A 25237-nucleotide genomic window follows, 5' to 3' on the forward strand; every position below is an offset into this window, starting at 1 on the left:
TTAGGCTTTGTGAACCAGTTGTAACTGCTCTGTTTGTGTCATAGCACAAACGCAGTCAGACAGTAGTAAGTGAATGAGCGTGGGTGTGCACCAATAAAACTTTATTTACAAATACAGGCTGTGGGCCAGATTTGGCCTATGGCTAATAGTTTGCCGACCCATAGCTTCACATACCCTGTTTATTGGACATCGCCACCCAGAACCTTTGCTGAGGCCCAGAGTGGGGTAGTAACTTGCCCATGTCACCTAATGAAGCAAGTAAGGGCGGGCAGAAGCCAGGTTCCTTCTCTTATGCTCGCATCCAGTCCATCCACCTTCAAAGCATAACCGGAATGTTCTGGTCCCATCCACTATGAACTCCCCTGTGTTGCTTCAGTAACACCCTACTGGCCTCCCTGTTTCCATCCTCATGCCTAGTCGAATCCCAACCCAGCAGCCATGGGATTCTGTTAAAACGTAGTTGGGTCACGTCCCTCTACTCAGAATGCTCAGTTATCTTCTCATTTTCCTCCAGGGTTGGAAAGCCTGTCACCACCCTCTGCCCTGTTTCTCTGCCTCTCCCTGTGTCTCCATTTTCAATCATCCGTCCATTCATTACTGTTTATTGAGCACCTATGTGCTTGGCCCTGAGCTGGGGCCATCTGCTCTCCTGTGTCCCTGCTCTCCCCTGTCCTCCCCTCTGTCCCTCCCTCCATACCACTCAGGGACCAGCAAACAAAAAGCCCCACCACAATGCCTCCCAGGAAGACCCGAGACCCCACCTGCTCCCCAACTTGGGTGTGGACTCCTGCGGGGAAGCGGTCCATGTCCGGCCCCAGGGCACAGGCCTCCAGGACTCTCTCCAGCCACAGTGGGTCCAGCTCCCGCTGGAAGCACACATTCTCCACCACGGAGGCATTCTGGACCCAGGCCTCCTGGGGCACGTAGGCCACGGGACCCTAAAACACAGCTTGTCTTGGCCACTAGGAGGTGGAGTGGACAGAAACAGGGGCACTTTTGGAGGGGTAGCAGGAGAGGGGTAAGGGTGCAATCTGGGGGACTGGAAGGGGTCCAGGGAGGGAGCAGGAGGGCCTGTAGGATGGAGACAGTTCCAGCACACACGCAGGGAACATGTGGCCTCACCTTGACGCTCATGGACCCCTCCACCTTTGACAGCTCCCCGAGGAGGGCAGACAGCAGGGAGGACTTCCCAGCTCCCACTGGACCGACAACAGCCAGCAAACAGCCCTGGGGCACCGTGAGGTTTATCCTGGCAACACAGGAGGGGAGCTGTGGCCCTGGTTAGGGGCCAGGCCGTCTGTGCAGAACTCGGAGCCCCAAACCGAGCCCACCTGCTGGTGACTGATCCCAGAAGTCACCAAGAGGACACTGGGGGGCAGTTCTTTCTCACCCAGCCCTCATCTGGCCAGCCGAGCAGCCATTCCCCTACACTTGTGCATGTACATGCATGCACACACACACTCATATGCGTACACGCTCATGAACGTGTACACACTTGAATGCACATGCACTCACACGCACACATTCAAGTACACACATGCACACACACATGCATATTCAAAAGTGCACACACATGCACTCCTGCGTACAATCATGCATGCAAGGCATTCACATGTATGCACACAATGTACTCATCCATGCGCACATATGCTCTATTAGTACACAGAGCACATACATGCACTCGTGCACTCATGCAGATGCGCTCACACATGCGTGCATGCACGCCCTCCTACACATGCACACGTGTACACACACATGCACACATGCACACATTCAAGGACACACACATGTGCATGTGCATACACACAAGGGTGCACCCAGTGCATACACACGCACTCATATGCATGCACACGCACACACGCGCACGCACACACGCGCGCACACACACACAGACTTCCTGGTGGCAGGGGGTTTCACTAGCACCATCTCTCATCTAGGTTGTTGCAGGAGGCTCCTGGCTGCTCTCACTGGTTGCTCTGTCCTTGCCCCGTTGCTTTCCGCAATCCATTCCCCACCCAGCAGCCAGGGTGGAGATCGTGACACCTCCGACTAAGAATCCCTCAGTGGCTCCCTTCCTGTTCGGGTTCAAGGCTGAGTTCTAACAATCACTGACCATGTCCTGCACATCGGGACCCCATCACCTCTTGACCCCATCTCCTACCACTCTGCCTCAGCCACTCTGCTCAGCCAACTGACCTCCTCGCTGTTCTAGAACACAGTAAGCCAGTAGTTCTCAACTGAGCATGGTTTTGGCCCCCAGAGAGCTTTTGGCAATGTTTGGAGACATTTTTGGTTGTCACAACTGGGAGGCGGTACTCCTGGCTGCTGGTAGCTAGTAGTTAAGAGGCCAGGGACACTGCTAAACTTCCTACAATGCATGGGAGAGCCACCACAACAAAGAATTGTTGGTCCGAATGTCAACAGTGCAGAGGCTGAGAAACCTTGGTCCGGGCATACTCCAGCCTCAGGGCCTTTGCACCTGCCGTTCTCACTGCCCAGAAAGCTCTTCCCCCAGACACCTGCCAGACTCACCCTTTCCCTTCATTACGATCTCAGCTTGAGTGCCAGGACTTCCCCCACCTCCTGTTCTAAAGTAGCCCTCCACACATCCTTCCCCCAGCATCACACTCTGTCCCCTGACCCTGATTTCCTGTTTGTGTCGTCCCCCATTAGAATGTCAGCCCCAAGAGATCTGTCTTGTTCACAGCTGCATCCCCAGTGCCTAGAACGGCGCCCAGCACACAGGAAGTGCTCAGTAAATACTGTGGAATGCATGAATGATAACAGGCACAAATACTGCCAAGGATGGAGTCCCTGGTTAGTGCAAATGCTAACTGAGAGGCTGGTGGTTTAAGGAGCACTGGAAGAAAGGCCTGGTGATCTACTTCCAAAAAGTCAGGCATAGGTAGGAGCCCTGGTGGTGCAGTGGTTAAGTGCTCAGCTGCTGACCAAAAGGTCGGTGGTTCAAACCCACCAGCCGCTCCATGGGAGAAAGATGTGGCAGTCTGCTTCTGTAAAGATTACAGCCTTGGAAACCCTATGGAGAGGTTCTACCCTGTCCTATAGGGTCACTATGAGTCAGAATGGACTGGACAGCAACACGTTTGGTTTTGGTTTAAGTGGGAATCAACTCCATGGCAACTGTTTTTTTTTTTTTTTACTGCTCACAGTACTTTCTTTCCCTTCTTAGTGAGTTTTGGAGCTGGGTAGGGTTTTCTGCCATAAAGACTCAGCCAGAGTTGGGGGCTGGAGGTGGCAATGACCTGGGGACTGAGGCAGAAGGGACATATGTTGCTGAGCTTTGGGGGTCCTCTTGGCCAGGCCTCTGTGGTGCCATGTTGGCCAGCCTGGGGAGCAGAGAGGTGTCTCCTCCTGGTCGGGGGAGCTCACATGCCCTGCTCCACACTCCGCACCACGAGTTTTTTCCTTTCCCAAGACTCTCTGTGCCAGGGCTAGGGTCCCAGGAATCTTCCCGGCAGAGCCCAGACCAGCGTGGCCCACCCCTCCAGCCCCAGATGGAAGCCTATGCCACCTCTCACATAGGAAGCGGCAGGTGGCCGCACATCTTCTCCCTGTAAATGCAAAGGTCGTGGGCAGGGAAGCCGTTCTGTACCTCTGGAGGCAGGCAGGGCTTTTCTGGGACCAGGCGAAGGTGCCGTGCTGTACAGTGATGCAGTCTTCCCCAGCAGCTGCAGGGCATGAAAAGCCAGTTGTGAGGATGCTCCTTGCAGGGAGACCCCCTGGTCCTGCCCTGGAGAGGCAGCAGGTACAATGGAAAATCTCACCTTGGACAAACTGCCCTGCTACTGACTGGCTTGCTGTGTGACCCTGGGGAGGACAGAAGGTCACACTCTCTATCAAATGGCTATGTCATTCAGGAGTCAACAAACGATGGCCCAAGGGCCAAATCTGGCTCACTGCCTAGTTTTGTAAATAAAGTTTTATTGGCACACAGCCACATCCATTTGTTTATACATTGTCTATGGCTGCTTTCTTACTGTAATGATGGAGTTGAGTAGTTGAGACAGAGACAGTCCATGAGGCTGAAATATTTACTACTTGACCCTTTACAGAAAAAGCGTGTAGACTACTAATAAAATTTATCACCCAATCTGGGACACTTCCGGAGAGTGAAATGGTGTGTTATTGATTTCAGCAGGACAACAGTTGTTAACGGGGTATGGGGTACACAGGTATGCTATATTATAATTGCCCCCTCATGTCTACTAATGGACATAAAGTAAAGTATGTGCTTTAGGGGGAGATGACTGCCCTCTGAAGAAACCTGGAACTCCATCTTAGTGAGATAAAGGAGAAAGGGATGTTCTCTGGCACCAGTAAATCTAGACTAGCCTGAACAGGGGCAAAAAATAATGTCCGTTTTTTTTGTAGCCTACAGGGGAGCTTCCGCCTTTATTACTCTCTTTTATTACCCCTTTCCCTACCTGCTCTTTGTACATGTTACTTGGCACATAGACATGGCTGCGTATTTAATCCCAGAAGAGAGGAACTTAAACATTCTTCTCCTGAGACGCGAACTGGGGTGTGCTTGGATGCGATCTAACCCTGTGGACAGGATCTTGAATTTGGGGAACCCAGGCTGATAGTATATGCTGTTCTACTCATCCCTGTCCTGTTTATTCTGTGAGTAATTAACGCCTGTTGATAAGTGTCTGGTCTGTGCTCTGCTCCAAACAGTCCTTCGCTAAGAACTTGTCAATATAGTGACGTTGCTCTGGGATGTTATGGTCCCCCCTCCAACTCTAGGTCTCAGATATTTAATCTGTACAATGAGAGGAGGAACTAGATTAGTGGTTCTTGATCCTGAATGCACATTTAGAGTTATCTGGGAAGATTTTTAAAAACAAAGCCGCCCATGAGCCAGCCCAAACAATTAAGTCAGAGTGGGTGGGAGGGGAGGGGGCTGACATTGGTATCTTTAAAATGCTCCCCAGGTGCTTTTAACAAGCAGCCACAATTTGATACTCACTCAGCTTGGTGGTCTCTCCTGTAGGGTTGCCAGATCAAATACAGGACGCCCAGTTAAATTTGAATTTTTTCTTTTTTTTGATCAGCATTTTGGCCACTTTGTTTTTTATTGTGCTTTAACTGAAAGTTTACAGTTCAGGTTAGCTTCTCATAGAAAAATTTATGCACACATTGTTGTGTGACCCTAGTTGCTATCCCTATAATGTGAAAGCACACTCCCCCATTCCACCCGGGGTTTCCCGTGTCCATTCAGTCAGCTTTTATCCCTTTCTGCCTTCTCATCTCACCTCCAGACAGGAGCTGCCCATTTAGGCTCATGTATCTACTTGAGCTAAGAAGCACACTCTTCACAAGTATCATTTTATGTCTTATAGTCCAGTCTAATCTTTGTCTGAAGAGTTGGCTTTGGGAATGGTTTTAGTTGTGGGTGAACAGAGGGTCCAGAGGCCATGTCTTCTGGGGTTCCTCCAGTCTCAGTAAATTTGAATTTCAGGTAAACAACAAACAAATAAATTTTTAGTATAAGTATGCCCCACATATGCCATGGGACATACTTATAACAAAAAATTATTTGTTGTTTATCTCAAATTCAAATATAACTGGGCATCCTGTATTTTTATTTGTAAATCTGTCACCCAGTTCTAGAGGATCTTCCTTTCTAAATGGTCTAAGGTCTTGGGATCCTGCTCTTCCTTCCCCTTCATTTCCCCATCTGTACAATGGGTCACAGAAGCATCTACCTCATGGGGTTGCTGTGAGGGTTAGCTTAGTAAATTAGCACATAGAGCACTCTCAACTATGTCACCACATGGTAAGCACTTAGGAAATATTAGCTATATTTTTTTCCCTTTATTGATATAAATCCATTTTTCTTCAAATTTATAACCATTATAGCCTGAAAAAGCAAGAACCAGAGACTGTCCTGCATTTGGGGTATTAGATGACAGATGTGTGTTCCATCATCTGCAGCGTCCTTTTAGCTACCGGTTTTTGTGTTACTCTTACTGGTGTATACCTTTGCGGGGTGACATGTCACCCCACTCCCAGGAGCCCCACCATCTCCCCCTAGCTAGAACGCTGGCTTTTGTTGGTGGGCTGGGGGAGCCCCACAGTCCTCCCACCCACCCACCCTCACATCAAACTCAAAACTCACAGCATCTGGAGGGACTTGAGTCCACAGCACCAGGGTCAACTTCTTCCAGGCAGAGGAAGGCGACCAGGCGGTCCAGGGACACCCGGGCCTGGGGAAACCAAAGCCCCAGGTCACCAATGCCAGAGACCAAAGAACTCAGGCTTTGGGTGCTGGGCACCGGAAGATATGTGGGAAAACCCTCCCATTTATGGAGCCCTACACATTTGCAAGGCCCTAGTCTGGGGCTGGAAAGCCTGGTGGTGTAGTGGTTAAGTGCTATGTCTGCTAACCAAAAGGTCTGCAGTTCAAATCCACCAGGTCCTCCTTGGAAACTCTATGGGGCAGTTCTACTCTGTCCTATAGGGTCACTAAGAACTGGAATCGACTTAACGGCAACAGGTCTCTTTTTGGTTTTTTAGTCTGGGGCTTCCTAAGTTATGGAAATGGAAATGGTGCACACTGAGCTGGTGACAATAACGGTGGTGGTCCCCTCCACCTCCTCACTCCTAGTTAGTGTAACTGGAACAATCAACCTGCCATTCTGCAGACAAAACTGGGGAAGAGCCCGGTGACGTTTCTAATACCATCATCACGCCATTATAAGAAATAATTTCAAACTTTGTCCACCTGAGGGTTCCTGCTTGCTTCCCTCCATACCACCCAACTTTGGTAACTAAAGATGCAGCCATTAAAATATGGGCTGCTCAGTTACAACCATTTTCTTACCCTCACCACACCCAAGAGGTACAATTTGTAAGCAACAGAGATAGTAAAGACAGAAGTCAAATGGCCCTGTGTAAAAGGGAAACAACGTGGTTAATGGATTGAAGAGCCTGCCTATTTTGAGGATGTTCACTGAGGTCATCGTATTGCCTTCTGGACAAAGGTTACTTCCCTTTCTGATGTCTTTCTGCTAAACCATCTGCCCCTCCTCACCTCTTTTCCTGCTCCTTTCTCACTCCTGCTCTTCTTCCTCCCCCCCTGCTGTCAGTGGGCCAAGGGTGGATAGGGTCCAGGCACAGCTGACTCCTCTAAGGTTCTTCTGAGATAGCTTCCAGCCTTTGTCTCACCTGGACAATGGTGTGAATGGAGAACGGCAGGAAGGCCTGGGCCTTGTTGAGGATGTGGAGAACTGTGAGGGTCACAAAGGCTTTCTCTGCGTTCATGGCATTCTCCTCGGCCACCAGCGTGTGGACGGCAAACACAACCAGTGCAACCTGGGTAAGACACAGGTGTGGGTGACTACGAGGCTGCCTTCCTGGCCAGGAATGCCTGGGGGAGCTGTGGCTCTCCCGTGGCCCACGTGGCCAAGCACACACTGCTGGAACAGACCTTCAGCAGATAGATCTCACCCCAAATTCTTTTATACCACCCCCCGTCCTCATTTCCAGGTCCCCGTTGTGTCATCAATTCCGACGCATAGCAACCCTATAGGACAGAGTAGAACCGCCCCATAGAGTTTCCTATGCTGTAATCTTGACAGGAGCAGATCTCCAGGTCTTTTCTCTCATGAAGCCACTGGTGGGTTCCAACCACTGACCTTTCCATTAGCAGCCGAGCACTTTAACCATGTGCTTACAGGGCTTCTAGGTCATAAAGCGATGCAATTCTCTTAAAATACGTGAGTGCAGTGATGAAGAGAATGAATGTGTACTTCCACCATTTTAAGTATCAGAAACTCTTAGTTCCAGGCATTGGGGGACATTGTAATTTTAGATCTTAATAGCATTTTTGTAGTTCTAGACACAAGTGGGACTTGGTATTTCCAGAGTCCCTTGGAAGTTGTAGCTACTGGCAGCCCTGTAGGTAGCGGTGGCAATTGTGGTTCTAGATGTTGCTAGGGGATGCTTTAGTGCTGGGTGTTGGTGTTTTGTTTCTAGGTGTCACTTGATGATATGATGGTGACTTGACGGGATGGTGTGGTGGTCAGTTTTTGTGACGGTCACTTGATGTGACAACTTGGTGTGATGGTCATTTGGTGTGATGACCTCTTTTTGTGATGGTCACTTGGTGTGACAGCCATTTGGTGTGATGGTCAATTGTGATGGCCATTTGGTGATCATCACATGGTATGATGGTTACTCGGTGTAACAACCACTAGTGATGGCCACTGGGTGTGATGGTCACTTGTGATGGCCATTTGGTATGGTGATCACTTGTGATGTCCATTTAGTGATGGGCACATGATATGATGGTCACTTGGTGAGATGGTCATTAGTGATGGGCATTTGCTGTGATGGTCACTTGGTATGATGGTCACTTGGTGTGATGGTGACTCAGTGATGCTATCTGGGGAGCCCTCATGGTTCCAAGTGTTGGTCCTGGTGGTTGTGTTACTGCGTTGTGCTGTTGCCTGGTGTTCTAGCAGATGGCCCCTGTGTTTCTAGACCCTGACGCAAACTGTGTTAACTGTGTTTAAGGCCCACTTGTCACTGGCCTCGCACGTTTCACGAAGAGTGGATTACTCTGGAAGCAGTGGTAAGTCACTGGCGGTTTGTGAGCAGGGGCGTGAGTGAAGTCTAAGCTGTGCTTTAGGAAGGTCGAGCTGGCAGCAGTTTGTGAAATGAAGGAAAGGAGAAAGCTCAGGCTCTGAGCTCCAAGAGGGGCTGCTCTGGTGCTTTGTGGCAGCATCAGGGAGGCCAGGTGGGCTTGTGAAGATTCTACCTGAGCAGCCTCCTGCACCTGTAACCTTTGCTCCATTCCAGTGCAAACAGCTGTTCCAGATGCCTAGTACTCCAGAAGGAGAAACCCAATCCCGTTGCCATGGAGTCGATTCCAAGTCACAGAGACCCTACAGGACAGAGCAGAACTGTCCCCAGGGTTTCCAAGTCTGTAGTCTTTACCGGAGCAGACTGCCACATCTTTCTCCTGCTGAGCAGCTGGTGGATTAGAACCACCGACCTTTCGGTTAACAGCCAAGCGCTTAACCACTGCGCCATCAGAGCTTCTTTCAGGAGGAGAAGGAACAGAGGCCTAAGTATCAGCAGCTATTCCCACCTTCACAGGAATGATGTGACTGGTTAGTGAACTCAGCAGAAAGCAGGGACAGGGACAAAAGGAGCCAGGACAGGTAGGTTTTGGTGTATGGGGTGGGCTGCATGGACAGGCTCTGAGGGGCAGGGTCTGTCACCGGGATCTGGGGCTCCCCACCTCACTGCCCCCAGCACCCCCATGCTCTGCAGTGAGAACAGTGACGTCACCAGAAACGTGGACACCTGGAAGGACACCAGGGACACACAGAAGAGGAGGCCGGAGGTCCGCAGGGCGCCCAGCTCCTGGCCCCGAATGCGTAGGACGCGCTCCAGAAAAGCCTCCTCCCAGCCATGGAACTTGATGACCCTCACACTCCTGAGGACAGAGCTGGAGAGCCGCGCCCGGGAGTCCTTCTGACGCATCTGCTCTTCCTAGGGCCAGGCGGGGGAAGGGAGGAGAGGAGGGGACAAGCCTAGCACTCTCCTCTCCCCACCGCCCATGCCCACAGCCCCCCTTCAGCAAATCCTGCAGTTCTGCCTCCAGACCACATCCCCAATCTCTCAGGCCTCTGCCACATGCCCTGGCCTGAGCCATGTTCTCTGGTGCCTGGACCGGTACCTCCTCCTAGCCTCCAGCACTGGCTCTTATCCTGAGGGGCAGTACCACCACAACAGAGGGGGCACCCAGTGCCAGGGAACAGGGCTCCCCTCCCCCAGTAGACCTGGGCATGATGCCACCAGGAAGGCTTCCTGGAGGAGGAGACACCTGGGTTCTGGCTAAAACATGAGGTGGTGCTGAGTGCACAGGGAAGGGTAGCTGCGAGGGTGGGAAGACAGACGGAAGGGAGGGAGGACAGTAGGTGGGAGGGAAGGGATGAGGAAACAGCACAGACCCAGGCCCTGAGGGGGGCAGCACAACTCCACTCCACACATGGGGTCACGGTAGGAGTGCGGGGTCCGCTGGGATGGGTGGGCTGGATCACAGAGGGGCTTGAAGGTCAGACAAAGGAGTCTGGGCTCTACTGCCTCCCCAGGGAGAGCAACGGTCAGAGGGGCAGGAGAATGTCTTAGAGGGATCTGGGCAGGAGGCAGGAAATGGTCCATGTGAGAGATGGACAGGGTGGATACAGCTGGGCGGCAAAAGGAGGGGATACGTTGTTCTTCCCTTCCTCTCTCCCTTCTTCCTTCCCTCTTTCCCTCCTTTCTGCTTTCTCCTCTCCTCCCCACCTCTCTTCTCTCCTTCCTGTTCCTCTCCTCCCTCCCTGCCTTTCCCCTTCCCTCTTCCTTTCGCTTCTCCTCTTCCCTCCTCCCCTCTCCTCTCTTCTCCTCCCCTCATCTCCTTCCTACCTCTCCCCTCCTCCCCTCACTTTTCCTCATCTCCTCGCCTCCCCTCTCCCTTCCTCTCCCCTCCTCCCCTCTCCTCTCTTTTCCCCATCTCCTCATCTCCCCTCTCCCTTCCTCTCCCCTCCTCCCCTCTCCTCTTTTCCTCATCTCCTCACCTCCCTTCTCCCCTTAAGTCACACACACGTGCTATATTTTAAATGCAGAGTTCACATCGATGAACAAAATGAGCAGCCCCTGCCTTGGGAAGCTGAGAGTCTGATGAGAGAGAGACAATATCAGAGCTGGGCTGGGTAGGTCACAGGGTGGGCTAGAGAGGCAGGTGCTGTGGGGAAAAGCCAAGCAGGTAAAGGAGCTGGTACGGGTGGGTGAGTTGTGTGTAACTATGGTGGGGAGGGATGAGACACAGGTGATCTGGGGCAGGAGGCTCCAGCCAGAGGGTGCAGCAGGAGCAAAGGCAGGTCTGGGATCCAGAAGAACCCAAGGGGGAGTAAAGCGAGGAGGGGGTGGAGCAGGGGGTAAGGTGGGAGGCTAGGCTGGCTGATCGGGATACAGACCACTGTGGGGACTCTGGCTTTCACTCTGAGGGAGGTGGGGCCACTGCAGGTTGTAGGTAGAGGATGTGACACGAGGAGAAGAGGCTGTGGGGGTGGGGGGGGGAAGGGGGGTGGTGAGGGCAGAGCAGAGTCAGAAGGAGGCTGCAGGGACTCAGCTGAGAGAGGTATGGGGCTAGGAGGGCTGCAGGTGTGAGGGGGCAACGTCCTGGATGCATTTAGAAGGTGAGGTCGACCGAATTTGTTGATGAACTGGGTGTGAGAGAAGGAGGTGTCAAAGGGGACCCCTGGTTTGGGGACCAAGCACTGGGGGGATGAGCCACCCCCCACCAAGACAGGGCAATGTAGGGGGGGCAGGTCAGAGTGAGGGGCACACCTGGAAGGGACATCCCGCCTCCCCCCATCTGCAGCACCAATACCAGGTCTAGGACTGGAGATGCCCGACCCCCACTTCCTGAGGGTGCCTACCTAGCCCACTTCTTCTCCCAAGGCAAACCTGATGGTGATTCCTCTTCTTGGTGATGAAGAAGTTCAGAGGGAGGAGGCTCAGGAAGACAGCAATGGCAGTGAGGGCAGAGGGTCCGAGGAGCTGGAGACAGAAGGGGCATGAGCCCAAGCTGTCACCCCTGAGGGACTTGGTCAGCACAGGGCTCAGACTTAGGTCCTGAGGTGGGGAGAGCCAGGGAGGTGGAGGGCAGCAGCCACCAGGTCATAAACCTGAGCCCATGGGGATCCATGGAAGGAGAGGCCTGTTGAAACTGGGGTCCTTCTACACTAGGGATGGGGAGTGAGCCAACTCACGTGGGGGCGGGTGGTATTTAAGACATGCATGCAGGGCAAGGGAGTGAAGTTGAAACTTCTGGAATCAGGATGTAGGTTCAAAACTTGGCCCTGTCACTTACTGGTATGGCCTCAGGCAAGTCCCTTACCCTCCCTAAGCTGCAGTTTCCTCATCTGTAAAATGGAAACAGAACTGATTCCATCTCCTGTGGTTGTTGCATGGGGCAGTGGTGGGTCAGGGGCAGAATTCTCGTCTTGCATGCAGGAGACCCATGTTCAGTTCCCAGCCAATGCACCTCATGAACGGCCACCACCCGTCTGTCAGTGGAGGCTTGTGTGTGGCTATAACGCTGAATAGGTTTCAGCAGAGCTCCTAGACTAAGACAGACTAGGAAGCAAGGCCTGGTGACCTGCTTCTGAAAATCAGCCAACGGTCCAATTCTCAAACGATCATGGGGATGGTGCAGGACTGGGCAGCGTTTTGTTCCATTGTACGCGAGGTCACCGTGAGTTGGTAAGAGCACCAACACGGTTGCTGAGTTTAGACTGAAGGTCAAGTGCTAGAGACAGGATGTGGCACAAGCTAAGTGCTCATGTCATGCAACCGTTATCCTAGTTTTTATTCACCCCTGATCACAATTGCCAGATTTAGCAAATATACAGGACACCCAGTTAAATTTTAATTTCAAATAAACAGCAAATAAGTTTTTAGTATAAGTATATCCCATGCATTATTTGGGACATACTTATACTAGGAAATTATCTGCTGTTTACCTCAAATTGAAATATAACTGGGCGTCTGTATTTTGTCCGACAACTCTACCCCTGGCCAGCTTTGTGACTTTGGGATAGTCATACAGTCATACTTTCTCAGCTTTGGTTTCTGACCTGAATATTGAGAAGGTGGGGGGTAGGATCAATAATTTTGAAGTTCACTTCAAGCTGTGACTTCTTGAGATTCTTCTGGAGGTCCATCAGGCCCATTCTCCAGATGAGCCCTGCCCTGCCCAGTCTCTGGGCCTCGTTTTCCCCTCTCAGCCTTCAAGAACAATCTGTTTTCTAATCTTCTCGGGCATTGAACGAGCATATTTTTGTCCAATTTTATTTGTGCAGCAATCTGTTTTCTAATCTTCTCGGGCACTGAACGAGCAAATTTTTGTCCAATTTTATTTGTGCAGCAATGGTTCCACCCAGTGGCTAAAGAGAGAAGTGTTTACAAGGCAAATACCAACCCACCAGCAGGATTGGAAAAATATTCACAAAAATGTGAACGAAAGGTTAAACTCTTCCTCTCTGGCAAAAATGACAGCATCTAACTGTACAACCCCAAGGTCCACCCCTCCTTAACCAGGATCTCATGGTGACCCTCTGAGCAAAGAATGCTCTACCAAGAGCCAGGGAACGCGCAAAGAAGTGCTATTTGGTTTCTTGTTGGCTGCAGCTGAATTTTATCACCTTGGTCCATGGTTTGCTTGCTCTGTTACCCTGCATTTTCCCAAGTGCTTGCCCCCTCCTCCCTCCTGCGTTTTCTTCCTAATAACCGCTAACATTTTATTTATTGTATGTCAGGCACTGTCCAAAGTACCCTGTGTGTACTATGCTGAGCACCAGCTGTCTACCTGGCCCTGGAATTCGGAGTAAGTGAGTCAGAGAAGTCCTGGGCCATGTCCCACAGGGTGGGTGGAAGCAGTAGTAGGGTACCCTAATAATGACAGCATGCACTGTAACGTTCACGGTCATTATCTCACTGATACCCCTGCCCCGTATGTCAGTGAACTACAACCCAAGGGCTAAATCTTGTTGCCTGTGTTTGTACACAGGAGCCCTAGTGGCACACTGGTTAAGCGCTCGGCTTCTAACCAAAAGGTCAGCAGTTCGAACCCACCAGCCACTCCATGAGAGAAAGATGTGGCAGTCTGCTTCCACAAAAATTACAGCCTTGGAAGCCCTATGGGGCAGTTCTCCGCTGTCCTGTAGGATCGCTAAGAGTTGGGATTGACTTGACGGCAATGAGTTATGGTGCTTGTACAGCTAGCCCATGACTAAGAATGGTTTTTACATTTGTTAATGGTTGAAAAAAATCAGAAGGATAATATTCATGACACGTGAAAGTTTCTATGAAATTCAAAGTTCAGCCATGCCCATTCATTTATGTATTGTCTATGGTTACTTTTAAGGAGCCCTGGTGGCACGATGGTTAGGCATTTGGCTGCTAACTGAAAGGTCAGGGGTTTGAACCCACTAGCAGCTCCACAAGAGAAAAGACTCAGAGATCTGCTCCCGTAAAGATTACAGCCTAGGAACCCCATACGGCAGTTCTACTCTGTCCTGTAGGGTCACTGTGATTCAGAATCGACTTGACAGCACAGAACAACATGGTTGCTTTTTGTATCACAGCCACAGAGTTGAGCACTTGTGACAAAGACTGTCTGGCCCACAAAGTATTTATTATCTGGCCCTTTACAGAAAAGGTTTGCCGAGCCCTGTACTTACCCCTGGAACTTTCTGGAGTAATATCTTCAGACAGTTCTCAGGCATAATGAATAGTAACACTAGCAAATGCCTACAGAGTACAACTGTATGCCAGGTACAGGTTTAAGTGCTTTACATGTATTTACTCTTTGAATCCCTCAATAAATCTAAGGCAGGGGTACTATTGTTAATTATTATCCCCATTTTACAGATGAGGAAACTGAGGTAAAGAGGGGTTCAGTAACTTGCCCGTGGTTTTATACCTAGTAAGGAGTAAAAGCAGGATTCGAATCCAGAATGTCCAGCTATAGTCTGTGCTCTTAATCAATAAAAAATTTAAACCACAAAATAAACATAAGGGAGTCAAAATTCTGATTGTTAGCCTGATGATGATTTTATGCTTTTTGAAAACTGGGTAGGGTATTTTTTCCCCTAAGATATTCTCTGTCTTTTCTCCTTGTGGCTGGTGGTGCCCCAGCTTTACTGGTACCTTCAGGACATGCTTAATCTACCTACTGGATACACAACATCATACCCAAGGGGTATCAACCTTATCAGCACCTTTATCCTCAGTATACAGACAAGGAAAGGGAAGCCCAGAGAGGGTGACACCAAGCTCAGGCCATCCTACTCTAACCCTTTTCCCATTTTACCTGCCCACAGAGACGGACAGAGGAAGGAGAAGGAGGGGAACTCGGTGCAAATTCCTCTCTGCCCCGCCTGTACCTGCCACAGGAGGATGAAGCAGACGACCATCCAGATGAGCGGCAGCCACAGCCCATTGAGGAAGAGGACACTCTCAGTCAGCCGCTGCACGTCCACAGACACCAGGTTGACCACGTCCCCTACCGCGCTGGCCTTTCTGGAGCCGCTGGACAGAGCCAGGACCTGGGTAGGGCAGGAGGACCATACCGGAAGTCGGAGGAGAGGAGGGACAAGGAGGGCGGCAGGGAAGGAGGGCAGCCCTCGGTGAGGACAGGACGAGAGCTCAGCGGCCTGGCAGGTCTGGATTCCAGGCTCCACTGAGTGGCCACGGGCAGGTCTCTTCTCCCTCTGAGCCTCAGTTTCCTTATCTGCAAAATGGGCTGGTAAAACCTCCTCAGCCAACGTCGCAGGCTCTTTGTGAGAGCTGAGGTATACAAAAGGAGTAAAAATGTGCCCTAAAGTGCTGGAGCAACAATAACGACTAAAGTAGTAATAAGTAATGATAATAAATAAGATCACAAATAAGCATGCTGGGTTAATGACGGTGACACTGGCGATCATTTGCTGAGTGCTAACTATATCCCAAGAGTCCCTGGTGGCAAAAACAGTTAAGCACTTGGTTACTAACCAAAAGGTTGGCGATTCAAATCTACCCTCGGAAGAAAGGCCTGGTGATCTATTTCTGAAAAATCAGCCTTGAAAACCCCATGGAGTTGCTACGGGTTGGGGTCAACTCGATGGCAACTAGTTTTGTTTTCGTTTATCTACGTCTCGGGCACTGTGCTAAATGAATAGCTTCATTCTTTCTTGTGACGCTCACAACAACCATATGTAGCCGGCATTACCATTATTTCATTCTATCTAAAACTCCATCAATAAAACATTTCCTATTTTTGTATCACTAAGGGAAAAAAAATCACTGCCCATCACGGCAAGTGTGATAAACACCACGAAGCAGCTGTGGAGCACAGGCTCTGACCCCATCAGTACAGGGAGGACTGGGAAGTGCAGTGCCCCCGGGGGGTCTTCTTCCAAGGCTCAGTTACACACACAGAGTGGACAGGCCACACCTAGCGCCGCGCTTGGGAGGACGTGGGTCAGGAAACAGCCACTGCTCACACGGCCATCGAGGAGCTGTTCTCTTTCCTTCCTTCCAGGTGACAGCTCGAGGGTAACTGCATGAGACTCACATGGCACGGTGTGGGCTCTGCCCTGACTCAGAAGCCGCAGACTCCACTGCAGTCAATATTTCCTGAAGCAGTCTGGTGGGCTTAGCTTCGGGGGGCCCTGAAGCCCAAAGCTGTGCTCACTGACGGGACTTCTAGCCCAGATGCAATTTACCAGTCAGAAACCAAAGAACCAAACCTGTTGCTGCTGAGTTGATTCTGACTCAGCGACCCTACAGGACAGAGGAGAACTGCCCCATAGGGTTTCCAAGGTGAATTAGAACTGCTGACCTCTTGGTTAGCAGCCGATCTCTTAACCACTGTACCGCCAGGGCTCCAAACAGTTGGGTCATTTTGACCAACGTGTTGCCTTTATCCAGGTTCTACACAACCGGAAAGTTAACTCTTTATCCTCGTGAGGGTTGAGTGACAATCAGTTAGACAAAGCGGGGTGGGAAGAGTGCCCTGGCAGCAGGAACAGCAGGTGCAAAGGCCCTGAGGTGGGAGGGCGCCTGGTGTGTTTGAGGAACCAAAGGAGACTTATGTGATTGGAAGGGGATGTGCAAGGGAGGAGTGGTCACGTGACATGTGTGTAATGGGATGTGAGGAGGTCAGACAGGTCCCCAGGGGTCAGATCATGCAAGGTCTTACGGAGACAGCCAAGAAGGTGAGAGCAGTCTGAGTAGTGACAGCATAATAGGAGTGGTTTCAAACACTGATATTGTTAACAGCTAAGTGGCCTCACCCTTCCTTGCGGGAACTTTTGCCTGCCAATTGGGATGGGGCGGGGGGCGGGGGGGAGAAGGGAAGGTGGGGGCCTCCCCTCCAAGGGCTCACCTTTCTGGTCACCAGGCCGGTGATGGCCGTGCGCAGCCTCATTTGCAACAGCTTCAGCCTGTACATGTGCTGCTGCTCAAACAGCGTTTGCAGGCAGGCGCAGAGGAACATCAGCACCACAAGGAGGTAGCCCTTCCAGGTGGGGGCCTTGGGATCGCCAATAAATTCCAGAAAAAGGCTTGGGAGAAGGGAAAGAAGGTACAGCTAGTGAGAGGAAGCGCCTGTGATGTTGCCTTTGCCCAAGCCTGGCCAGGTGTGGAGGGTTAGTGTGGTAGATTGTTTGCAAAAATGGCGGCAATGATTCCCCCCCCCTCCACGTCCACACTCCCTTTCAATGTGACTTCGTGACTTCGCAGCTCCTTCCGCCAAGAGGTAGAGTTTCTGCCCCCACCCCTTGAATCTGGGCTGGCCATGTGATGAGTTTAGGCCAAAAGAATACAATGGAAGTGAAATGTGCAACCTAGGCCCAAGAAAGCACGTAGCTTTTGCATGATCTCTTGGAACCCTGCCAAGCTGCCATATGAACACGCCTGAGCTAGCCGTCTGGAGTATGGGAGACCACGTGGAGCAGACACAAGCCGTCCCAGCTGAGACCACCTCAGACCAGCCAGTCTCCAGCTAACCCAGCAGCTGACTGCACAGACGCAGGAGTGAGCCCAGCCAAGGCCAGAAGAACTGCCCAACTGAGCCCAGCCAAACCCAGTTCAAACTGCTGTCCCACGTTATCATAAGATAAATAAACGTCTGCCGTTTTAAGCCACTAGCTTTTGATGAAAGCTAATTGATACAGTCAGGTTAGAGTTAACTCGTTTTCCCTCCCTAAGGTCGGTTGCTTTCTCATTTATTTTTTCCCTTCCTCTGTATCCTCTTCCCCCACCCTCTGGTGCCCTGTGCCTGGAGGCTGTGAAAGACAGAGTGTGGGCAGAGAGAAGAAGCAAAGCTGAAGCCCCACTGGTCCTGGAGGGATGCTGTTGAGTGACAACTGGCTTTAGCAAGACATCCAAGGTTTGGACCCACCCGAGAAGCTTGGGCACAATGAACCTGAAGACATCACTGATGACAAGGCTGAGGGTCCCCAGAAGGAAGGCAGAGCGGGACACCTGCCAGATGGCACCCAGCAGCAGGCCCCTCTTGCTCCCTTCTTCCGGTAGGAAGGCCTCGGTCTCCTGGGCCTCCACACCACTGCCTGCTTTCCTTCCAAATGCTGTGGCCTTGGTGTGCCTTAGGGAAGAAGAGAAATTGGTCTGGTCCTTTTATGTGTCCTTAGAGGTGGCAGCCGGCCTGAGGGCAGCGGAACCAGATGTTCAAGGGTTATTTTCCCAGCAAGGAGGGGGGTGGGTGTGCCTGGAACCAGCCTCACGCCCCATCTCCTTCCTATCAACCAGAAAACCCACTTTTTACCTTTTTTTTTCACTATGGTAGAAATACACACACCAAAACACTCACCAGCACGCCCACCTCCATGTTGACAATGCAAAGGCAGTGATTACATTTTTCATGTTGTACCACTATTATCTTTTTCCAGACTATTCCACTGCCATTAACATTAAACTCAAATGCTCCTGAAGCAAAAGCTCTCCCTCTGCCCCCCTCCTGCTCCTGGCCCGAGAACCAAACCGTCGAGTCCATTCCGACTCATAGCAACCCTATAGGACAGAGTAAAACTGCCCCATAGGGTTTCCAAGGCTGTACCAAAGGTTATTAGTGGGTACCAGGGGTGATGGCACAGTGGTTAAAGCGTTCGGCTGCTATATACCAAAAGAGCTGCTAACCGAAAGGTCGGTGGTTCAAACCCTGCAGCCGCTCTGTGGGGAGAAAGATGTGGGGTGCTATGAGTCAGAATCGACTCCATGGCAATGGGTTTGGCTTGGGTTTGAATCGTTACCGGAGCAGACTACCACATCTTTGAACCACCAGCCTTTTGGTTAGCAGCTCTTTTAGCACATAGCAGCTGAATGCTTTAACCACTGCGCCACCACCCCTGGTAACCACTAATAATCTTTCGTTTCTATACACTGGCTTATTTTATATAAGTGAGATCATACAGTACTTGTCCTTTTGTGACTGATTTACTTCGCTCCGCCCGATGTTTTCAAGGTGAACCCCCCTGTGGGACAATCAGAGTGGGCTCAGGGCAGGAGGGAAGCCCTAATATCTCACAGACAAGGGTAGGGATGAACAAATATTGAGCACCCACTATAGTGGCGCAGTGGTTAAGAGCTTGGCTGCTAACCAAAAAGAGGTCAGCAGTTGGAATCCACCAGCTGCTCCTTGGAAACCCTATGGGGAGGTTCTACTCTGTCCTATAGGGTTGCTATGAGTCAAAATCGACTCCAAGGCAACGGGACTTTTTTTTTTTTATGCTCCAGTCACTCCTAAGAACATAGCAAGCCAGGTATTATCCCCATTGCACAGATGAGGAGACTGTGGGTCAGAGGGGTGAACTTGTCCAAGGGCACACAGCTAAGGAGCAGCAGAACAGGGATTTAATCCCCACTCTCTGCCTCCAGAGCCTGTATACTTTTTGATCCAACATACTGTCTATTATGGATTGTGTCCCCACTAAGTATGTGTTGGAATCCTAACCCCTATACCTGTGGATGTGATCCTGTTTGGGAACAGGGTGTTCTTTGTTATGTTAATGAGCTGTATCCATGTAGGGTGTGTCCTAAACCTAATCACTTCTGAGTTATAAGGAACAGCCTAGACACAGAGACAAGAGAGCACAAAAGGGGGAAGGCAAATGCCACAAGAAGATCACCAAGGAACAGAAGAACAGTAGCTGAAAGAGACAAGGACCTTCCCCCAGAGCCGGCAGAGCAGAGAGAGAGCCTTCCCCTAGGGCTGGTGCCCTGAATTCAGATTTCTAGCCTCTAAACTGTGAGGAAATGAATTTCTGTTCTTTAAAGCCACTCACTTGTGGTATCCTTACAAATTTATGCACCAACCACTAGGGCCAAAGATGAAGAAACAGAAGATTTTTATCAGCTGCTGCAGTCTGAAATTGATTGAACATTCAATCAAGATGCATTGATAATTGCTGGTGGCTGGAATGTGAAAGCTGGAAACAAAGAAGAAGGGTCAGTAGTTGGAAAATATGGCCTTGGTGATAGAAACGATGCTGGAGATCGAATGACAGAATTTTGCAAGACCAATGACTTCATTGCAAACACCTTCTTTCACGAACATAAACGGTGACTATACACACGGACCTCACCAGATGGAACACACAGGAATCAAATTGACTACATCTGTGCAAAGAGACGACGGAAAAGCTCAATATCATCAGTCAGAACAAGGCTAGGAGCCAACAGTGGAACTGACCATCAACTGCTCGTATGCACGTTCAAGCTGAAACTGAAGAAAATCAGAGCAAGTCCATGACAGCCAAAATGTGACCTTGAGTATAACCCAGTGCCGTCGAGTCAATTCCAACTCATAGCAGCCCTATAGGACAGAGTAGAACTGCCCCATTGAGTTTGAGTATATCCCACCTGAGTTTAGAGACCATCCAAAGAATGGATTTGACGCATTGAACACTAGTGACTGAAGACCAGACGAGTTGTGGAATGACATTAAGGACATCATACATGAAGAAAGCAAGAGGTCATTAAAAAGACAGGAAAGGAAGAAAAGACCAAGATGGATGTCAAAGGAGACTCTGAAACTTGCTCTTGAACATTGAGCAGCCAAAGCAAAAGGAAGAATTGATGAAGTAAAAGAACTGAACAGAAGATTTCAAAGACATTCGAGAAGACAAAGTAAAGCATTATAATGACATGTACAAAGAACTGGAGATGGAAAACCAAAAAGGAAGAACATGCTCGGCGTTTCTCAAGCTGGAAGAACTGAAGGAAAAATTCAAGCCTCGAGTTGCAATAGTGAAGGATTCTATGGGGAAAATATTAAACGACGCAGGAAGCATCAGAAGAAGATGGAAAGAATACACAGAGTCATTATACCAAAAAGAATTAGTTGATGTTCAACCATTTCAAGAGGCAGCATATGATCAAGAACCAATGGTACTGAAGGAAGAAGTCCAAGCTGCTCTGAAGGCACTGGCGAAAAACAAGGCTCCGGGAATTGATGGAATATCAATTGAGATGTTTCAACAAACAGATGCAGTGCTGGAGGTGCTCACTTGTCTATGCCAAGAAATTTGAAAGACAGCTACCTGGCCAACTGACTGGAAGAGATCCATATTTATGCCTATCCCCAAGAAAGGTGATCCAACCGAATGCGGAAATTACAGAACGACACCATTAATATCACACGCAAGCAAAATTTTGCTGAAGATCATTCAAAAATGGCTGCAGCAGCGTATCGACATGGAACTGCCAGAAATTCAGGCCGGTTTCAGAAGAGGATGTGGAAACAGGGATATCATTGCTGATGTTAGATGGATCCTGGCTGAAAGCAGAGAATACCAGAAGGATGTTTACCTGTGTTTTATTGACTGTGCAAAAGCATTCAACTGTGTGGATGATAACAAATTATGGATAACATTGGGAAGAATGGGAATTCCAGAACACTTAATTGTGCTCATGAGAAACCTTTACATATTATCAAGAGGCAGTTGCTCAGACAAAACAAGGGGATACCGATTGGTTTAAAGTCAGGAAAGGTGTGCGTCAGGGTTGTATTCTTTCACCATACCTATTCAATCTGTATGCTGAGCTGAACTATATGAGGAAGAACAGGGCATCAGGATTGGAGGAAGACTCATTAACAACCTGTGTTATGCAGACGACACAATTTTGCTTGCTGAAAGTGAAGAGGATTTGAAGCACTTACTAATGAAGATCAAAGACCACAGCCTTCAGTATGGATTACACCTCAACATAAAACAAAAATCCTCACAATTGGACCAATGAGCAAAATCACGATAAACGGAGAAAAGACTGAAGTTGTCAAGGATTTTATTTTACTTGGATCCACAATCAACAGCCATGGAAGCAGCAGTCAAGAAATCAAAAGACGCATTGCATTGGGCGAATCTGCTGCAAAGGACCTCTTTAAAGTGTTGAAGAGCAAAGGTGTCACCTTGAAGACTAAGGTGCGCCTGACCCAAGCCATGGTATTTTCAATCGCATCATATGCATGTGAAAGCTGGACAATGAATAAGGAAGACCAAAGAAGAATTGACGCCTTTGAATTGTGGTGTTGGCAAAGAATACTGAATATACCATGGACTGCCAAAAGAACAAACAAATCTGTCTTAGAAGAAGTACAACCAGAATGGTCCTTAGAAGCAAGGATGGCGAGACTGCGTCTTACATACCTTGGACGTGTTGTCAGGACGGATCAGTCCCTGGAGAAGGACATCATGCTGGGCAGAGTACAGGGTCAGCGGAAAAGAGGAAGACCCTCAACAAGGTGGATTGACATAGTGGCTGCAACAATAAGCTCAAGTGTAACAATGATTGTAAGGATGGCTCAGAACCAGGCAGTGTTTCGTTCTGTCGTGCATAGGGTCGCTATGAGTTGGAACCGACTCAACGGCACCTAACAACAACAACAACAGGAAACTAAGAGACAGCTCTCCTGAACTGGCCGCCCGTAGGTGCTGGCACGTAAGGCAACGCTGATTCTAGGCTGAACGACAGGCTGATGGAAGCTTAGGCAGCCCAGAAACAATAGGACCCCAGCCCTTGGTCATACCAGGGACTACAAAGCAGAGTTAAGGAGAGGGGGGAAGAGGGGGTGGAAGGAACCAGGGGCGCCTTCCTGAGGCCAGTCCTTGGCTATAAAGGAGAAGTGGGGGTGATGCTGTCACTTATAGCTCCAGTTGCTGTATGGCCTTGAACAAACTGGTGCCCCCTCTGTGCCACGGTGCCCCGGTGTGTCAAAGGACAAGGCTGCTCCCACTCTCTGGGTCCCTTCCAGCTCTGACAACCTATGGTGCTATCAGTAATTCTGACAGTGGACAGGCACAGAAGTCAGCTCTTTATGCACGAGCTTTTCATCTCCTCTTGACCTCCTTGTAGGTGGGTATTTATTAGACTCTCCATTTTACTGAAGAAGAGACTGAGGGTCTGAGAGGTAGTGACAGCTGCTCACGGTCATGCAGTGAGGGGCAGAGCAGGGACTGGAGTCCAGGTCTCAAGCCATGGTTCAAGTGGTGCCTCTTTGTGCACCAGAGACCCTCAATCCCTCACCAAAAAGAAGAAAATGCAAAAACCCACAGTAAGCTCAGTGGCCACACCCTTGTTAACAGGGGCCCCTGGCCTGCCTTAGTGCCTAGCTGGCATTTATGGAGGGTGGTAGCTCGGCCTCCATCACTGAGCTGCGTGTGGCCTGCCTTCACAAACATTTTGGCAATTGGGGCTCAGCTCAGAGGCCATCCTTGACTACCCATCCCTGGCTTGTCCTGCCATTTAATTCATTGTCTTCACAGCCATGTTCACTCTCCCCAACTCTCTCGTTTATTCACTTGTCCTGATAGAACTCCACGTGGGCGGACTCCTTATCTGTATTTTCCACCGGGGTGTCCCCAGCACTTGAGCACAGTAGGTGCTCAATACTTATCAAGTGACTGGGAACAAAGACTGAGTGAAGAGCCCAGTGAATAGTGGGAGAAACATTTGTAAACGGAAGGAAGAAAGTGGGCAGCTTGGTTTAGAGGACAGAACCTGGCCTGAGAACCAGGAGACCTGGGTTCAAATGCCTGCTTTCCTCTCCCCTCTGAGCCTCAGTACAACAGTGGGGGAAGAGACAACTGAAGGTTATGTCTGCCCTGACATTTGCTTGGTTCTGTTTTAGCTTCTTGCCCCAGAATTCCGAGTCAGTGTGTTTAGCCTGCCGGCCCCCTCATGAAGAGTGGGCCCCCTTTTCAGCAGGTCTCGCCTTTATGCACAAGCTTTTCGACTCCTCTTGACCTGCTTGCCAGGTGGGTATTTATTTGACTCCCCATTTTACTGAAGAAGAGACTGAATGTCTGAGAGGTGTTGACAGCTGCCAAGCTCAAGCAGTGAGGGGCAGAGCAGGGATTTGAGATAAAGGAACATCTCTGGACTGGTGTCTGGCCTTTGATCCCTTTGATCTCTCGAGTGAAGGTCACTTAGTGCAGGCCAAATTCAAATGACTACAGAGTGAGGCGGGGGTATGACTGAGTGGCTTAGGCCAGGTATAAGTTGGAGGATACAAAAGAGAGGGGTGGGGACTGTGGCAAACGAAGGGCATATGTCCTGTCCAATGGGGCATCCTCTACCCAGATCCCACCTCCTGCTGCCATGCAGGGATGTGGGCCAGTGCTGCAAGATCTATTTAAAGCCAAAAAAATCTTAATTTTTTTTTTTTAATGTGAAATCTTCAGTTTTAAATGTTGGCAACTTATTAAAACACAAAGCAACAACGAAACACCATATGGACCAAACATACCTTGTGAGCCTGATTTGGCCAACAGGAGGTGGGTTCATGACCTCTCTCAACAGCGTCCTCTCCCTTCCCTCAGTGGTTGCAAAATATTTCAGAAACAAAACCAAAGTCCTCTTGGTGTGTCATCAGTCAGCTCAGAAAATGGCTGAGTTGAGTCTTTGCCTAATTTTGACTTTCTCCTTCCTGTCTGCCCATTGTTTATGGGAGGGTTCTCCAACTGTCCCGGAGAATGTTTCTGTTTGCTCCACTGTTGGGTGATTATAACTCTCACGCTGGCTACAGAAGCCAGGAGCTGGGAGACAGTGGGCTAGACCTTCTGGGCTCTTTGGAATTAATTCTGCCACTCTTGTAAATAGTTTAAGACTGGAGGGACAATATGGCAGGATGTGCCTGTGGTGAGAGGAAAGCTGCCCTTTAGTTTTCTGACATCACTTCCCCGCTTTGGAAAAAACAGCACCCCCTCCTTTTGGGGGAGGAGCACCTCTCCTATCTCATGTGGTTCTGAAGGGGCCGCCAATCATGGGACTCCCTCTCCTGCCTCTAGCCATGAGATTGGCTCCTGAGGTGGATATGACTCAAGCCAGGCCAATCAGAGACCTTTCTTGGGATATTCTATACAGATTCTAGGAGAGAAAGCCTCTCTCTTTCCGCTGGGGTGGCAGAACTAGCATGACATGAGACAACCCTTCTGGAGAGGCCAATACACACATAACAGCTGAGCTGAGAGATGTAGGGAGAGAATCCTGGATCCAGCCATGCCTCAGGCTAGACCCACATTGGCAGTTATGTAAGCTAACAGACTAACTCTCTCTCTCTCTCTCTCTTGCTTCATCTAATTTGTGGGATTCAGCCATCTGCAACAAGCACAACAAAATTCTAGTATGTGCAGTGGAACCTTGTGGCTCTTCCCAC

At 49.9% G+C, this 25237-nt stretch overlaps 1 protein-coding gene across 1 annotated transcript in view; it reads right to left on the reverse strand.

The window, feature by feature from the left end:
- ABCC6 (ATP binding cassette subfamily C member 6) overlaps window positions 1–25237 on the reverse strand; it is a 57897-nt gene that overhangs the window by 22934 nt on the left and 9726 nt on the right. The window contains exons 8-17 of the mRNA XM_064295634.1: window positions 17966–18169; window positions 16949–17126; window positions 14967–15128; window positions 11485–11577; window positions 9322–9525; window positions 7192–7338; window positions 6143–6230; window positions 3614–3689; window positions 1123–1249; window positions 762–938 (exon numbers count right to left, since the gene is read on the reverse strand). Coding sequence (XP_064151704.1) covers window positions 762–938; window positions 1123–1249; window positions 3614–3689; window positions 6143–6230; window positions 7192–7338; window positions 9322–9525; window positions 11485–11577; window positions 14967–15128; window positions 16949–17126; window positions 17966–18169 — 1456 coding nt within the window. The remainder of the gene's footprint in view (window positions 1–761; window positions 939–1122; window positions 1250–3613; window positions 3690–6142; window positions 6231–7191; window positions 7339–9321; window positions 9526–11484; window positions 11578–14966; window positions 15129–16948; window positions 17127–17965; window positions 18170–25237) is intronic.

Source organism: Loxodonta africana, chromosome 12 (genome assembly GCF_030014295.1).
Source record: "Loxodonta africana isolate mLoxAfr1 chromosome 12, mLoxAfr1.hap2, whole genome shotgun sequence".
Classification (NCBI taxonomy): domain Eukaryota; kingdom Metazoa; phylum Chordata; class Mammalia; order Proboscidea; family Elephantidae; genus Loxodonta; species Loxodonta africana.